Source organism: Aricia agestis, chromosome 4 (genome assembly GCF_905147365.1).
Source record: "Aricia agestis chromosome 4, ilAriAges1.1, whole genome shotgun sequence".
Classification (NCBI taxonomy): domain Eukaryota; kingdom Metazoa; phylum Arthropoda; class Insecta; order Lepidoptera; family Lycaenidae; genus Aricia; species Aricia agestis.
Window position 1 is genome coordinate 4,627,401 of NC_056409.1, and position 19,176 is coordinate 4,646,576.

General features: G+C 36.1%; 1 protein-coding gene across 4 annotated transcripts in view; it reads left to right on the forward strand.

Annotated features, from left to right (window-relative positions):
• Positions 1–57: 57 nt before the first annotated feature.
• The window catches only part of LOC121726575 (ankyrin repeat and sterile alpha motif domain-containing protein 1B-like), a 106,264-nt gene continuing 87,145 nt past the window's right edge, over positions 58–19,176 (forward strand). For 3 of the 4 annotated variants that reach the window (XM_042113987.1, XM_042113989.1, XM_042113990.1), the window contains exon 1: positions 16,565–16,755. In XM_042113987.1, coding sequence (XP_041969921.1) covers positions 16,631–16,755 — 125 coding nt within the window. In that variant the 5' untranslated portion in view covers positions 16,565–16,630. Of the gene's footprint in view, positions 427–16,564; positions 16,756–19,176 lie in introns of those variants that run through there. The other variant, XM_042113988.1, reaches the window with a different exon arrangement.

Here is a 19,176-nt window from a genome sequence, read left to right on the forward strand (position 1 = left end):
AATTTTGTGTATCTATTTTTCAACGTTTTATAAACTGTGAATGCTAAAATAATAACTTTTGTCGCTAAATAATGTCCGGCATAACATAATTTTGCACTTATAGTGTAGGGGATGAACAATGCGAATGAAAACAGCAACGTTTCACGGCTTGAGCTCAACCTAGATATCGATTCCTTCGGCGACCGCTAGAGCGCACTCACGTCAAATTTAAATATGGCGGAGCGATCAATGAAGTTGTAGTGTGTAGTGTAGTGAAGTCTAGTGTAATAAATTGAAATGGTTAAAATTGTTATATTTGTGAGTGCTATTAACTAAATGGGCCATGGGACGAGGACAAAATTTATTGGATGCTGCAAGGGAGGGCGACGAGCAGACTGTTGAAAAAATACTAGGACAAATAAATAAAAGGAGTGGTCCATTTCAAAGGTGGGTCATGTTTTTACAAATTCATTATTTACTACGGAATATTTCTTCAACTACAAGTGTCTAGCATTGTGAAACAAACGACTTATTCTTGTAGCATTTTTTTCGTTCATTTACAAGGTTAATTATTACTGTTTACGTGTGTAGAATTCTTCGACTTATCTTTGACGAATTGTCTCGTGAATTTTATAGTTTTTCAAGTGGAATAGCTGATTTGTACTTAGATAAATAAGACAGGATGAGACAATCATTAGTATCAATCAGAGAATCTGAGACAAGGCCTTTATAATAACAGCAAACATGACTTGCTTACTGTTCTTGGCATTAACGATCTGCTTGCAAATTATTTTACCAAAACTGAAAGTAAACTTTTACAATCTTATCAACATAAATTACCGTGACTCATACGTTTTAGCATATTCATTAACCAAATAACCACACGTTCAAAATTACGAACATTTACGAGTTAGGTACGACTGTAGTAGACGTAGTTTTCCTAATTAGTTTTCTCAGAAGTAATCGATATTTTAGGCAAGTAAGTACCTAGGTTTTCACTGATTATATTTATGTAGAATAACATTATGATGTTTATGTTAACATTAAAATACGTTTAACGTTGACTGGTAGAGATTGCTTAGTAGCAATAAGTTCGCCTTTTGTACATCAATTAGTAATATTTATTATTGTATCTTTCGTATTATGTACTGTATTTTGGTGTGCAATAAAGAGTTATATTATTTAAATTTTAAATTCTACTTAGAAGAACATTTTCAATTACGTGCCCTAGTTTCGCGCTGCAAAAACCATGGTATTGTTGCAGTTGTAATAGAAACACAGTCGTATTCCCATGGGGTAAGGTCGTATATTGCGTGTAACATTTCTGTACACGTGATGCAGCTTTATTATGGAAAACAATGGACCTTAGCCAATTATTTTTGAAACAAAGCTGTTGCTATCGATTCTCACGTTGATAGCGATAGGATAGCTTGAATTTTACGAAATCCAACTTTGAGTTTTGATGGCTCCGAAACGCGACTGCGCCAAGAGCCCCCTCACCTTAACCCATAAATTAAAGTAAAATTTAATTACATTCAAGGAAACTGGATGCTGCGGTCCCCCTTTTTGTCTCACGAGAGCAGCTTTAATATTAAAGAAATCGCCACCTGGTGTTCTAAATTCATCAAAATATCAGCTAATTTTTTCTGGTTGAAGCGTTTATTTTACTTCAGGATAGATTCTCTTTTTTTCGGTTACAAAAAAGAAGTGAGTAGGTATGTTTTAAACTTCCAATAGGTAACTGGTAACCCAAACCTACCCAAGACGTGATTATGTATTCGTGTACAAAAGCGCTCGTTGTGGCCTTATCAATAATAAAGGCACGATTAATCAATTAAAGCGTGAAGCAGTTAAACGGTCGGAAAGCTAATCGTTATCTATTTAAGGAAGTGTACCTTAAGTTAAACCATTCAAGTGGTTGGCTGGCCGCCAAGCGGGCAACGAACTGTACGGTCGACGGGTACTTTACCACTTTTCGACCTTGTTGCATTGTAATAAGGTCGACGAGTGTGCACCGATCGCACCATGTGTACGCGACGTGCATCTGCATACGCACTTGACCCGCCTCGGATTTGTGTTTTTTAATCACCGATTGGCGTTCGTTGAAAAATCCTGTTAATCATTACTCATGTCGGATGTTACAAGGTCGAGGATGTGAACGTGCCTGTTTCGGAATTCAGAGAAGGTAAACCGTCGGTTCCAAACATAATATTTACCTAATTTTCTTGTCTCTGAGACCATAGAAAATGGAATGAACTTACAAAGTGAGTCCCGAAAAATAACTGATTGTGATTACAAAGTCACAATCTCTTCAGCGAGCTTCGTAAGATGCGATCGATAAAAATTGAATCCATAATGTATTTTTTGCACTTAAAATTAATATTTGTGTAATGGGGTCACGCTGTTACAAAGTAGGCCAGGCTTTTGTTCTCGAGAAAGTGTTTTTCCGATGCTGAAATTATATTTTAACATATTAAGTACTTCTATTATACCGTGTATTTTATATATTAGACGGTGCCCTGTATAAAACTATGTAGGTAGATACTAATTGCCATTATTTTGACAAATAAACCCACAAGCTATTATAGAGCTTCCCGTTATAGCAATATATCCTAAAAAAACTTATTATTTATCAAAATTTTCGCCAGGGAAATCAAGGCGTGCAGGTGCAAACAGCAAATGCTGAGTGCCTTTTTATTATGAGTTCATTTTGCAAAAAGTCTGGATAGGTGCTATAGGTATGAGGTATCATTAACTTGGCGCCCAACCGAGCAAACCGGTTTCGGTCTAGATAACGCTATACGAAGGTTTAAGGATCGACCTCGAGAAATAGCAGTTTGGACAATCTGCAGTGAGCTGGAATATTTTATTCGATTGAGTACTGATTCTTTTCTGGGGGTTTAGCTGACACCCAGAAACGGCGATCAAAATGCAAAATAAATATGGAATTGACATGAAATAGGAGTCGAATTTTGAGTTCATAATAATCTGTTCCGCTTGTGTCATGGACCATGAAAATTGTATGATTTGTAATTGACGATTCTTTAAAGAAGTGAAAAAAGAAAACGTGTTGGCAAAGCCCCCTGATCATAAAACGTAAATAAACATTAGCGCAGCATGCTATTTTTTATTTTTTACTTCTTGTAGAGCTATATTACTAAAAGGTTCAAGAGTAGTGCATCGAATCTATTGGTGAATACTGAATACACCGTGTACCGACGATAAGTGCATACGCTTTTATCTAAAGTATCCCATCTCATCTTTTAGCGATCTCTACGAAAATAGGTCACCATTCCTATCTGTCTTGTCATTTATCTCCGCGATGTCGTCCTACTGCCTTTATTGTGCCATGCCTACAGATAAAAAAAATTGGGAATGAAAAGAAAAGAAAAAAGAAAAATTTCCAATATATTTTTCCAATTTTTAAATATTTTTCAAATATTTTTCCAAATTGAAATGTAACCAAGATTATATTGTATCCAACAATTCCGTACCCAAAGGGTAAAAACGGGACCCTATTACTGAGACTTTGATGTCTGTCCGTCTGTCCGTCTGTCTCCAGGCTGTAACTCAAGAACGGTTATAGCTAGGGAGTTGACATTTTTACATATTATGTATTTCTGTTGCCGCTATAACAACAAATACTAAAAACAAAATAAATTAAATATTTAAGGAGGGCTCATATACAATAAACGTGATTTTTCAAACATTTTTTGCTCGGTATCAATGATGACAACAGGTAGGCACTTGAAATCTGCACAAAATACTCAGTTGTATTTATACTTTAATAATTAATAATACAATTTTAATAAAATAAATAATTAAGATTGGCTCCCATACAAAAAACACAATTTTTTACTATTTGTGCTCTATAATGGTACGGAACCCTTCGTGCGCGAGTCCAACTCGCACTTGGCTGATTATTACTATTTACTATTTCATTTAAACTAATAATTTCAGTAAATAAATATTTTTCCATTATTTTTCCAATTTTCTGAAAAATAAATTGAAAAATTTCCGAGCTTTGAAATTTTTCGGAAAATTACCCATCACTAGTCGCTGTTTTATAAATATTAACGAATCTGGTTGGCTATGCAACTTTTTGAGAGGAAAGGTTTATTCTATTATTTAGGTCCCTGCCATCCAGCGAATGGAATACCAAAAATGTAATAGTTACTGGTAGGTACATTGTGCCTAAGTACATACACCGCGGGCTGTACTTTGCCCACCACCCATCACTGTATTTGTATGGTAACAACTGTGATATAATTATCTGTTACCAACTGCAGCACCATTACCCAATTACTAATTAGTAATTACCTTTTGGTATTTAAAGTATGCTTATTGCTTCTGCATAATAACACTTTCCGTTGCGTTTCCCTGCAATCAATACTATGCTTGGATAGGCTAGGTTACTACCAAGGCACTTGCGTAATCAAAATATTAACCTCTATAAGTCTCCATCGGTAAATTTTATTGAGGATGTTCCTTTCTAGAACTTAAGTTCTAGGCCGTATTTCAATGCCTGGAACTTATTTCTAGGTCCGTTACGACGATTATGCGACAATTCGACCCAAACGCATCTTGAACTAATATTATTGTAACCCTCCGTATACCTGTAACTCCTCTACTGATGTACCAGTAATCAGTACATGATAGAAGAGACGCTGACTTCATAATATGCTTTTAGATTTTTGTCGTAACACTAATATTGTACCGCTTTATGGAAATGGGAATAAACATTGAAAGGACATGAGAATAGTAAAACTCCTTTGATAAATTCCCTGGTAATCAGCGCGAATTTCTTTGAAAATTCCAGAAATCCCATAAAATACGCATATCACCGTACATTTATTGAGCAAATATTTAAATATAAAATGGAGTGTTGTCTATTGCCAAACGAATTGGCTAAGACCGTGGGCATGGCATCCTGCTAGTGTTCCACGAAGCCGGCCAAACCGGAATCCCACCAATTACAAGCCGTTTCCTGCGACTTTGCGAACTAGGGTAACGCGTCCTGAAATAATATGGGACACTGTTTTATTTCTACCGCCATAAACTTTAAATAGTCACTTAGAAATTCTAAATTGAAATACGATTTTTGAGTCTGGTGAAGAAAGGGATAATATATTATTACTTCGATCGCAGATTCCAGGAAATGCTTTTGTATTCTATTGTTGTCGCGATCACCGGTGCTCTTAATATGGGGCTTGAAGAATCATGAAGCTTGATATTAGATAAAATCGACCGACTTTCAATTACGATTAGGACTTGGTCTCTATCATGAAAGTGTGGAGGATTAGGTGGTCTTTTAGCGATCATCTGAGATTAATGGATATTGATTGCCTTAGAAGATTCTTGTCCTAGACTCCTGGGATATATTTAATTTTATTGCTTACATCTCGTAGTAGCAATGCAGACAAAAAAGGACTACTTTTGAAGAACTGCCTGGCTTTGCGAATCTGAGAGAGAAATAAGAAAGGAACACCGCATTGCTTGGCAAAGGGGTGGCGTTCTTGGTGACAGTGGCCAGTGATAATAAATAATAATATTATGGAAATATACCTACTTAACTCTAAATAGAGCCAATCTAAAATCTCTTGTTTACGTGCTCTTGAACCATTTTCCAGTGCTGTTTCTACGTAGGATTATATCTGTCGCTGTCGCCAACTGGTTTAAATAGCCGCTCAATCAAACAGCGGGTTTTGAATCAGCTGTAGTGTTGAACGTTTTGAGCGACTTAAATATTCGATGAAAAAGCTAGGCGTGTGATTGAATGGCGTTGTTCAGTCAAAGGGCTAGCTGTTGATGGCTTTTTTAACCAGTCGACTGCGACATATCTATGGTTATTAGTTATTACGAAACACGGTTTGTGTACAATGGTGTTTTGGTTCGTTTTGAATGGAGCAGAATGTTAAAGTGTTTGTTGCGCATGAGTCGTACAGCGTACTGCTGACATTCCAATTCAAGTGGCATAAGGCATGCTGATTGTGTAGTGATACTATTTACAAAATTTGCGGTCTTCCATTTAAAAACATCATCCATAGGATAGAGGCGTCGAGCATGTGAGTAAAATTTGAGTAACCAATACTACGTATTAGCTTTTGTGCTAATAAAGATACTGTTAAGACTACTAGTGCTAATTATTAAGACGACAAAGCGAGAATATAAATGAGGGGGAGTCATATTTAACTTATATTACCAGAAATCTGACATGACTGAAGAAGATGACGTATACGTATAGATTTTAGACGTGGGAGAGCAATGCTTCGGCACGAATGGGCCGGCTCGACCGGAGAAATACCACGTTCTCACAGAAAACCGGCGTGAAACAGCGCTTGCGCTGTATTTCGCCGAGTGAGTGAGTTTACCGGAGGCTCAATCCTCTACCCTATAATTCCCTTCCCTACCCTCCCCTATTCCCTTCCCTTCCCATCCCTACCCTCCCCTATAACCCTATTCCCTCTTAAAAGGCCGGCAACGCACCTGCAGCTCTTCTGATGCTGCGAGTGTCCATGGGCGACGGAAGTTGCTTTCCATCAGGTGAACCGTTTGCTTATACAGAAAAAGATTATAGACTGATACGCCTGGTGCAAGGTTTCTTGATTTCCATAGTAAGGAGTTCTAGTCATTTTTAAATAACATTCAGTACTTTGTCATACTTGTCGTATAATCGCAATCCTGAGTTGCTTAAAGGTTATCTAGACACGCAGGCTTTGCTTCTCAAGCCTAGTCTGAAGTCTGAACCAATATACATAATTGGTTTTTCATTGGGTTGTGGCGACTATTGAAATTCGGAGAAAACTGTGTCTGACATCATAGTCTATTTACAATTGGATGTTATTGACTTAACAATAGGAAATCATAAATAAACAGGCGAATGTTCACTGCATGTGGGTATTGTTCTACCTATTGAATTGTGAATAGAGTTTTAGAGGTTGATAGGTATTAGGATACTCGATAATCGCATGAAATATATTCTGTTGTTAGTGTATGTTAGACTAGATGTCCTTTACCGGGAGTCAAAGTATCTCCATGCTAAACAGCAAAATCGGTTCAGCGGTTACCATTTTGGAATTAAAATACGATCATTTCATTTCACTACAATATTATCCCATCAAAAACATCCTGTAAAAAACCAAGTCTCGCAACTCAGTTTTAATTTAAAAAAAAATAATTATGAGATCCATGCAATACCAAGTCGGTTAATTTATTCAGTCCCTACCTAGGGGACCTTCTGTTTCAAGTTATTACGTAAGTTATTATCATATCAATATTAAAAATCTTTTACGTTTTAAATACAGTATCACACAGCACTACGTCAATCGCATGGAGTGCAATAGACTAAACAATCTAATAATATAATAATTATGTATAAATTGTAAGATACATTGTGTTTTCATGCGATGTCCAAGTCGATCTATTTATTTAAAACGTAAAAGATTTTTGATATTGATATGATAATAACTTACGTAATAACTTGAAACAGAAGATCCCCTAGGTAGGGACTGAATAAATTAACCGACTTGGTATTGCATGGATCTCATAAATTTTTACGGTATAAAAACTGAGTTGCGAGACTTGGTTTTTTTACAGGATGTTTTTGATGGGATCTCACTTCTTTTTGTAGAATCCTACTTTTCTCCTTTTTGGTACCTTTTACTACTATAAATATCAATAACGATTTTTATAAGAAACAAATAAAACTAGCAATTAATAATAATATAATTATTATGTATACAATATTACTATACTACTTGCCTTTCATGACTATCCAATATCCATACTAATATATTATTATAAATGGGAAAGTGTGTTTGTTTGTTTGATTGTCCTTCCTTCACGGCCTAGCGAAGCAGCCAATCGACTTGATTTTTGACGTAGACTTAGTTGAAAGGATGAAGAGTAACATAGGCTACTTTTGGTCTTGGAAAAACGTCAAGTTTCCAAAGGAGGTTTACAAGAATATTCGTACTTTACGCGATTTTTTTAATTCCACGCGAGCGAAGCAGCGGGCAAAAGCTAGTGCTTCATATATTATATAGATACTATATATACTATTACTTCTTCGAATATACGTACGGAAATATCGATGGTACCGGTACAATGATTCATAAATTGCAATAAATGTAACTTTGTAATCTTAAACATGTATATGGGATTATAAAGTTATTCACAAAGTTAGAGAAAGCAGAAGAAAACTGGACAGTAATTATGAAATGTTTATTAGGTTTTCCCTTAATTAAGACACTAAACACTAGCTAGATATCTCTCTACCGACGATAAACCGGAGATATTGATGGTACGGGTACAATGATTCATAAACCGCAAATGTAACTTTGTAATCCTATACATTTATATGGGATTACAAAGTTATTCACGAAGTTAGTGTATCTAGAAAACTGGACAGAAATTTTGAAATATTTGAATTTTTCCTTGATTGAGACACTAAACACTAATTATATTCTAAATTTGAAGGTTCTACGTCTGCTAGAAGTGCCTTAGACTTTTGGTTATCGGTCAGTCAGTCAGTCAGTCAGTCAGTGACAAAATTAAGAAACTTTAACAAGTTACAGTTCTTAAACCACTGGTTCAAATTAAATGAAATTTGAAATATACCGTGTTTTTACAATGCTTGCTTAGTAACTGAAAATTCAGGCTTGTTGGTTTATCCACAATGAAGTTATAGGGGGTCAAAAAGAGCCTGAATTGGTTCGAGAAAAGGATGGTACGGCCGTGCCGCTTTTTGCTCGACTTGGCGCAACTTGACTTGGCTTTATAATATCTGGGGGCACTGCCGTGCCCCCAGATATTATAAAGCCTAAAACTTTGTGTGACCTAATTGGTAATTGGTAGTAAACAAAAACTGCGACAGTAGATTTAAAACAAGACTCAAGCATTAGTTAATACACTCTATTATTCAAGCAATACCTCCCAAGTTATTTTTTTATACAAAATTGGACTACAAATACGTCTCTAGACTTTTTCTGAACAAGCGGTACCGCAGGGACTGGTGATAGTTGGTTTATGGACGTTCAGATAGTACAATCAAGGTATCAGCATTTAACATAATATATTATGTAGAGAATAGAGATAGAGTGAGCACATTAATCGATAACGATTATTAATCGTTCTATTTCTTAATGAATTAAGAGGATGTAATGGTGCTAGCAAACAAATGTATCAGCATTTTTTTAACATAATATTATATTATTATGTAGAGAATAGAGATAGAGTAAGCACATTAATCGATAACGATTATTAATCGTTCTACACACACTGGCAAAATTAGCGGAACATTGGTAAAAAGGACCAAAACTTGAACTCAAGTGGGCCGGACTGTCTGAAAGCCTTTTTTATAGCTTCTAAGCTCATTCAAGAAATAAAATATTGAACAAAACTGGCAAGTTGACAGGTTTTTATAGCAATTATGCCCTAATAAGTGTTTTTCGATTATTGACGTTGTAAGTGTTCCTGATAAGAATGGCGTTTTAGCGGGGTGCAAGGTATGCTCAGCTCATTTGATTGTTTGGTTTTTGGAAGAACACATTGCTTAGATACAAAATTAGTGATTTCCCAGCATTTGCGACAGCTAGAGCTGTAACCACGATAGAGAAAGGTCACACCTACCGTTCGGTCAGTCAGGCCAGGTGTGTCGGCTTCCGTGGTTCATCGTAACTTTCAACGCTTCAGAGAGACTGGATTTTACGTTCGGAGACGAGAACAAGGCAGATATCGGGTGACAATGGTTCAGGATGACCATTTTGTAAGGAAACAAAACTTAAGAAATCGACCTCAAACTGCTATGCAGACACGAAACCTGTCGGAACAGGTCCAAGATGAACGTGTAAGTGATTGTACAGTAAGAAGAAGACTCAAAGAAGTTAAATTAAACTCAAAAGTGCCAGCAAGGGCACCAAAACTTGAGACAGGACACCGAAGAGCCAGGCTAAGATTTGCGCGTGAACATCAAAATTAGACAAGTGAGTGAAATCTTGTGCTGTACAGTGATGGGAGCAAATTCTGTGTACATTGTATTGACAGGCGATAAAGAATATGGATAAATCATAAGGAAAGTTACAGGCCATCAAACTTACCGGAAACAGTGGCCTATGATGCAGGCTTCGTAATGGTTTGGAGTTGCATATGATTTGGAGCCCGCATGGAGCTGATGATTATAGATGATGGTACTTTGACAGTACAGAGCTATAGCACCGACATCCTGGAACTGCATGGTGTGCCTTTTACACAGTTTTAGGTAGTAATTTCAATTTTATGTGCGTCCATAGAGTAAGAAAATCGGGCATTATTACCTAAACGATGCTGGCGTAGCCCAGGTGGAGAGGCCAGCGTGGTCTACGGATGTGGATCCGATTGAAGACGTGTGGCACATCAATGGGTGAACGGTACGAGTTAAAACTCCAGCTCCAAAATGTGTCCAGGAGCTCGAGTTGACGCTACTGGAGGAGTAGGAGAATATCCCACAGGAAATGATTGACTATTAAAATGCAAGCATGGAATGGCGTATCCAGGCCCTCTTGAGATCCATAGAAGGCATTACACCAGCATTACACGCTTTTAACATGGCATTTCTTTAATAAAAATGGAGAATTTATCTTAAAAACTTACTACTGAAATGTCAAAGATTTTCTAATTTTTTGATTTTTGCTGATTTTTTTCTATTTTTCACGTTTTTATGCCCTAAATTTATATAAAATTTATTTTTTAATAATCAATTAGTAAATAAATAAATATATAAAAATCAGTGAACAATTTAAAAAAAATTGAAAATTTTGTTATGTTCCTCTAATTTTGCCGGTGTGTTTATTTCTTAATGAATTAAGAGGTTAAGATGCTAGCAATCGAGGACATAAAGTCGGTTAAAACAACAAAACCAAAATTGGCGTCCGAAATTCGCCAAACCAAAACAACAGTTAGGCGGCCACAAAGAGTTCCAACCTGTTGCCTATGATTCATTTCAGTTAGTCACTTGACCGTTGGGCCGAAACGTTGCTTCAATATTGACTATACGACTAGGATAGTCAGTACTTCTACTGGTGATAGTGCGTGTTTGTTGACATGTAATTGTGCGATACGTGTGATATGAAGTTTTTTATGTTCAAAAACGGGAATGCTATGTTTCGGAATTTGAAGCGGAGATATAGGTGAGTGTGACTTTAGTGAATAGGTCGAAAAATATAGATAGATAAGTAGAGTTAAGCTCTTGCTTGTGCATCATGTTTTTGTATGCTATGCTTTCATGTTAATATTTATCTCTCTGTTACCACTTTAGGCCCCCGGGGAAGACACAGACTAGTTTTAATCAGCGAAATGTGCCGTTCCCGAATTTCTTCGCAAATAATGATGTTATTTATGTTTTTGTAAATAAATACTTCAAAACGCAGATATTACCCAGATTAGCCCAGGGTAACACAGAATTAGTCGTAACACAGGCTCTATCTAGTATCTACTAATACTAGACTATTAGGCACTATAATGTCTCAATTAAACTCCTAGTTAAGTAGGTGGTTAACTCAGAGCCTAATAACTGTAATTGTTGCGATGTACTTATAAGTTAATAGGTAAACATTCCTGTCGTTGACACAGGAAAAGCTAGTAAAATGGAGTTTGTTTTAATGTTTGCTGACGTAGGAAATCTATACTAATATTATAAATGCGAAAGTGTATGATCTGTCTGTCTGTCTGTCTGTCTCGCTTTCACGCCAAAACTACCGAACCGATTGTAATGAAATTTTGTATACAAATAGTCTAAAACCTGAGAAAGAACACTACTTTTTTACTGAAAAAAAGCGTTGTAAGGGGGTGAAAATGCGTAAATTTGTTCAAATTAAGTTAGTTCTAAAAATTCATAATAGATGGCGCCGTGCGTCTCCTACATCGCGCTAACGCTTGCCCAAAAGTCTTTCTATAAGAGGTGGTATTATCTTATGTTCCATTTTCGATTTTTTTCGATTAAACTTATCAATGATAAATAGTTTATGGGTAAAGTTGTGTAATTGGGGGGCTAAATAAGCTTAATTTGGCATAAAATATAAAGTTTAATTAAAAAAATTGAAATATTATGTGCACACTGCACAGCTGTTTTGATTTAAGGGGTACCAGGGTTTTTTTTTTATAAAAGCTTTTGACACCAATTTTGTTGACATCGCGCGCTATAAACTGAAGTCCACGCGGACGAAGTCGCGGGCAACAGCTAGTTACTCATAAATCGTAATCGTATTATGTAATGACAAATGATTAATACCCATACTAATGTGTGTGTGGTTGTTACTCCTTCCCGTTCAACCAGCTGAATTCATTTTTCTGAAATTTGGTATGGATATACGTCAAGTATCTGGAAAGGAATAGTATACTTTTTATCCCGGAAAAATGGACGGTTCCCGCGCGATGTACGAATTTTGGTGTAACGGAGTTGCTGGCGTCACCTATTATTTTTTAATTTTGGATTCATGCCATGGCAGTCGAAAAAAGAAATAGAACGCAAGAGACTCTTATTTCCAGTAGATAACTAAAACCATATTACTGTTAATTATGCTATCAAAATACGGTCAATGCACCTTTGGTGTCACCTTTGTTGGTTGTTTTGCGATTGATTTCCAGTGCGAGTAATTTCCTATAAATACAATAAATCGTAGATAAGATAAGAAATAAGTGTTCGTACACTAGATAAGGACGTAGAGCTAAGGTGCGTTGCATGTCCGTTTAAGAAAGTTTGTATATTCTGACTCTTTGAGGAGTTAGAAAGTATTGTTCGTAGGTGTATATATTCTACGTATTACTTGTTTAATGTTTTAAGTTGTTAGGCATTATATTGCCCTATTTTTACCCCGGTTCATGATGGACCTATAAAAGCGATCAATTTAGAGCTGCATCTTCGTTTGCCCATCATCGATATTGATTTATGTTATAACATAGATTACACGGTCAGTCTGGCATCAGTTTAGTCCATCAGTCTGAGATTGACGCCAGCGGACAGAATGATAACCGGAAAGTACATAATAAAAAAAAGATCAGTCCGTCAATCAACCGGTTACACGATCATTCTCCCGTCAGTCTGGATCAGACTGGTGGACTGAACTGATGCCAATTGGTCGAAATCACGTTTATCTATTCGTAGCCGTTGGGTTACATTTCTTATCTTACTTAACTTCTTTTGTAATTTTCTAAATTAACTCGTTAGATATTTGCCGCTTCATACCGAGTATAATGTGGGTATTAAGGTTTTCCTCTTAAGCCCCAATTTCACCAACGACTGTTAAAGTTAACGCTCGAATTAGTATCACGTTACCTCTTTCATTTTTCTTATGAATGAAAGAGAAGACGTGACATTTTAACAAGCTGTTAACACTAACATACGTTGGTGAAAATGGGGCTAAACCGGACTGTTTCATAAGTTCTAAGTTGTAACCTCTGACCACCTACCTGCAGTATGCATAAACCGTCTGGCGTTCACGGAATCTTGCTCCATCTACGTGAGTGTGGTACTAATGTGTCGTGATATAACGAGTTTGTGAATTGAATAAAATGGATGGAAATGAATGGATTAATTCTACTTCTCACATAATTTTAAAAGAAGAGAGACCAAAATATTTTGGTTCAGACTTCTGAATTACAACTTATGCCGAAGCTAAGTAAATGCTAATGTGATAAAACATCCCTCAGCCCTCTGCATAAATGCAGATTAAGAGGATACACCAGGGGCTAGGGAAATGAAAAAAAGGAAGTGTAATAAGCTGTCTCCCTTACCTCAAGCCTATACCGCAGAACGCGATAGAGACAACTGCAGAAAATCAACGATTTGTTGTCCCCTGATTCCTTCTCCAAAACTTAACCGATTTAAGTACTTTTTTCATTAAAGATTAAAGAAAGGCTTGAGCTGTGTTCCTAGGTTTTATTTTTTTTGTATAATCTAGCCAAATCTGTTTTCTGGGTGTTTGAACACAGCGGAAAATCTGGCCATTTTTTTGTGTTTTTGAACGTTCATATCTTATTTAATAATTAAATTATGAAAAAAAAATAAAACATAGGGACATTGTATTAGTGGCCGTAGATATTCAAGAAAAAAATTATAACTCTACTAGCATTATCCAGGGAGGAAACAGGGGACAGCGTTTGTATGGAAAAAAGAGCGGTGTGGACTCCTCTAAAGAGCGTTGCAAGTGTAGTTCTCCACTAAGACTATTTATTGGTTGCAATAAGACGTTTGAGTAGTCGATAGATATCGTCATGTATGTTCATAGGCCAATTAATTCTTATTATTTGTTTTCAATCAAGTCATTTGCCTGCTCATTTCAAAAGATCTAAAACTATTGAGGTAAGAAACTGGATTTTAACTAATTTCTTAGTAGTTAGTATCTTTAATGTTCAACGAAGACGCTTAGCAGTCCTTATGCGGCAAAGCTATCTATCAATGAAGCGACCGTGAAAACCGCTTTGTTGACATTGAATACTGAATACTGACCTCAAACTGATAATGGTAACGACACTTTACTGAGAAAAATGTTCAAACAGGGCACTTGTTGTCAACCTTAGGCGTTATAGCTAATTAGAGCTAGCTATAAGGACTGCACACAGCACAGTTATTGGACTGGGCATTGGGCAATATAAGCTAGCTAGCTTAGTATATTGTGTACATAATTTATATGTAACATGTATAATAATATGTAATATGTATGTTAGTATCAAGTATGTTTGTCCTCAGTCCTGAGTCCTGACTCATACTCGTAACATTTCTGTCTTGTCATATTTTGAGTATAAGGGAAAAACGCTTCCGTGGTCCAGTGGTTAAGAGTGTGGTGTTGAAACATGTTATTTCCAAGTTTGATTCGGACAATGCAGGCTGATCACCTGATTGTCTGATAAGTAAGATGATCCATGCCGTCGGATGGGCATGTAAAAAAGTCGGTCCTGCGCCTGATCTCTCGCCACCGCCAGTCGTGACGGTCTTCCGTCCCACTGGGTTATGAGAAGTAAAAGGAATAGAGAGTGCTCTTGTGTACTGCGCACACACTTGGGCACTATAAAATTACTCCTGCGTAACTGGCCTGGTTTCAATGAAATCGGCCACCGTCACCGAAATTGGTGTGGGAGTTATTATTAGGGACAAACTTGCTTAAAGCATAGAGTAATAAATATCTTAAAGCATTATATTATGTGTATTTTTCCTTCACTCGTCCTAAGCATATTATTTAATATTTTGGTACCTCTCACAACATACTTTCTAATGGTGTTTCTCACTTCATTTATTCTCTTACTTTTGTCTTGAGATTGTCCATGAATGCCGTTATAATTACCTTTGGAAATTTTGGAATGCTTTAATTTTTGTCTGTTTACAACTTATACTCAATTCCTTTACTGTGCTTAGTAATTTCAAGTCTAGTATACTAACCTCTAATTACAATGTAACAATATTAGTGAATATCTAATTACTTTCAATAAACCTTTGAGTCATGCGGTCATGCCTGTAGCTCTTATCAATGTTTATTAAATAATTATAGGTTGTAACTGATAACATGATTGTGGGGTTTTTGATATTACGTTTTATGGGCGAAATAGGCATAGGTGAAGGGCATAATAGTGGAAACTCATTGTCTACTCTTACTTTAAAAAGAGTAGATAATTTATATTTAATTTATAATAGATAATAAAATTCATAAACAGAACGATTGGTGCTAAGCGTTTCAACTTTCAACAAAGAAAGAAGAATTTTGCACTGCTTTTGTTAATGCGAAGATTGTATGAAATAAACAGTAAGTACGGTAAATGATATTGTAGAGTCCATGGGCGTACCTAGGTAGGGGCAGATAAAATGTCAATTTTCCTAGCAAGTGGGAATTACAAACCTGTTACCAACTCTGCGCAAAATGAAGTGTTGAAAATAAAATATTTTTCAGTTAGATTAATAAAAAAAAATTTCATGATTTTTTAATTCAACATACCTACCAAAATAACCATATTCTCGAAACAGGTATGAGCTGCACCCCCTAGCTGAAATCCTGGGTACGCCCATGTTGTAGACCGTTATTTTCATGGGAAACTACGTTATTTTTGCTAACCTCAGATTCAAAGGTCAAGCCAGCTCAACTCTGTTTCCCGCGTCCTACATTTCTCGATTTGTTGTTAGTAAACACTAAACAGAGACCGTTGGTTTTATGAGAAGTAAAAAATAAAAATTATTCCAGTAAATTGTATGGTTAGGTTAGCTTATGATCCTTATTATTACAATTTATGATTAAAGATTTTTTTTTTTGTTTCTGGAATAAAAATAATTAGTAGACATTTCTTCACCAGTGTCGACGTCGTCGGTTTGCCATTTATTGCCTTCGAATAAAAATTATCTGCGTCTTTATCTGAACATTGATAAACCGATACTTTTCTTTTACGCATTTTCAAGTGCTTGGTAGAGTTCCTTCGTTTGTGATGGCTAATACCACTATCATAATAAACAAAACCTGGTTTTAATTCTTAGCGTATCAGTCCTAATCATGCTCTGATTATTTCTTTGGGCTACTTGTGGTATCTTATCTTTGATAGCTATTTTGCATTTCAATACGGCTTGTCGAACGCCGCGGGTCGGGTGTCAAACCTGTTTGGACAGTCCTGTGAGTCACCGGGGACCAAATAGTGTACCATGGGCGGCAGACACGTGCAGTGCTTTGATTTGAAGCTGTGTGATAATGTGTGTGAGGCTAGATACAAAGTGTACAGGCATTGCGTGAAAACTAAGAAGATGATCAAAGCCAAGTTTGATGATAGGTGAGTTATTAAATTCATCGTTCTTTGCATAAATTGAATAAATATATAGAGTTTGAAAGAATGGTGATTGCTGATTGGTTATACAATTATTAATATTTACGTAAATAGTGGTGATAACTTAATAAGTCTTCCGGATACATTATTATGGCAATGCAATTCAATGTAAGACTTGTCCTTACATACCAAGATGATACCAAGCGCATACAGCCTAGTCATCAATATTTTAAGTCCTTATGAGATTGCTGTAAGGAGCCTTATTAGAATTAACTTGATCTCATTACCAATCATACAAAAACCATGGTTTAACCCAGGGGTTCCCAATCTTTTTAGCCTGCGACGCAATTACACGTTACAATATTATTTTGTCACGGCGCCCTACTCTACCTAGCTATTCGAAAAACATACATAAATAAACACCTTTAGTGATTATTATTTATTATAGTTACGTTAAGCAGGTAAATAATAATAAACAAATACTTAATATTGTACCTGCTTTATATTATTAATATTAAGTATAATTTTATTTTATAATAGGTATTTGTGGTTTCGGATAATAATGGAGGTTCGACTCACTGCGCCCCTTTTTACTTTGGGAACCCCTGGTTTAACCAATAACAACTCTCGTAACGTGCGTCATTTTTGTCACGAAGTAATGACATAACTTGCTTGCTTGGCTACTTGGTAATAAAGTTTATTTATTCAATTAATTATTATTATTGATAGGTTACGCATTCGAAAGCCAATCAAACGCTCGCTATTGAATGAATAAACTTCAGTAAAAAAACTTAGAAACGGGCCAAAACCAAAGCCTCCTTTGAATACCTTCATTGTAATAATTCCTAGTGCGAAACTGTCATCTACCGTTACACAAATTAGGGACATCAGCTCAGTTAGAAAGTGCGGTGTGTGTTACAGCGTGTGCACTAGTTATTATATCTCTGGCCGGTGGCCCGTGACTCATCATCAGCCTTTCGGAAATTCCACTATCGGGTTACCAATACGGATAATAAAAAGCCGCTTAGAAGGACATTGAGCACGCTATTATTTTTCCGAAGATTCTTTGTGACCTTGAAATTACGGATGCTCCTAGGACCTAGAAGGACGTGACACCTTTTTGTCGTCTTCTCAAAAGCCGCTGACCTTGAAATTAGGGATGTTCCTAAAAAAGAAGAATAAGGACGCCTTATTCTTGTTCTATTGTTTATGTTGGCCTCGTTCAGTTGCTTTGACGCCATTTATATAAATTAGACACCAAGTGCCTGTAGGCATGTGCAAACAAACTAGTGAGGGAAAGGTTCCTACTTCCTAGCTGTATTCCAATATTTAGAAGTGGTTAAAAATTAAATTTACACACAGCTTCAAGTACGGTAATTTACTCGATCGATCTTAATTGTGCCAGAGAAAATGCGTATTCAATCTTTTTATCCAGCATTCCTTATTCAGGTTTTTCAAGGTCTTCGCGCGTGTGGCTCTCACTTACCAGGTGATAGAGAAATTAATGTCATCAATCAAGTAGTTTTTGTCTCTCGTTTTTACCTGCAACATCGTCTACAATCTACGCCACCATTAGGTACCAACTAAGTGATAATCTGATAATGATTGTTAACTATATCAATTAGGGTAAAAACTACGTATTATAGTTTTAAGGCTAACAAACCTTTGAAAACAAGTAACTTGCTAATTGCTATAATAATTAATCAATACGTATTACAAGCAATTCGACTGTAAACTTTAATTGAATCAAATTAATTGTGAGCGATGAACGGAATTCCCTTCGTCTGTTATTGATAAACCCATGAATCATTGTCTAGTTCCCATATCTGTTCGGTACCACATAAAAGGCAAGGCCAACCGGCGTAAGTAAACTTTGAACTTCATGCTTCAAACCGTAAGCTTTCAACTTCAAAAGTTTAAAAGTTTCTACCCCCCTGACGAAAAAAGAGAAGTGTTTTTTGATCATTCTGATTGTTTGTGTGTGTATGTCCGTAGCATCGCATCGATTTTGCCGATTTTGATATATTTTTTTATTTGAAAGGCGACATGATCAAGAGTGCTCTTAAATTTAACATCATCAGCCTGCTCACTGCTGGTATATTACAGGTCTTTTATTACTTAATTTATTAATTTATCATTGTTTTTAGAGTTCCGAATCCAAAGGGTAAAAACGGGACCCTATTACTAAGATTTCGATGTCTGTCCGTCTGTCTGTCTCTAGGCTGTAACTCAAGAACTGCTATAGCTAGACTTCTGAAATTTTCACAGATTGTGTACCTATCATAAATTATAATATCTATTGCCGCTATAACAACAAATACTAAAAATAAAATAAATTAAATATATCAGGGAGGGCTCCCATACAACAAACGTGTTTTTTTTTTGCTATTTTTTGCTCGATATCAATAACGGCAACACATAGGCACT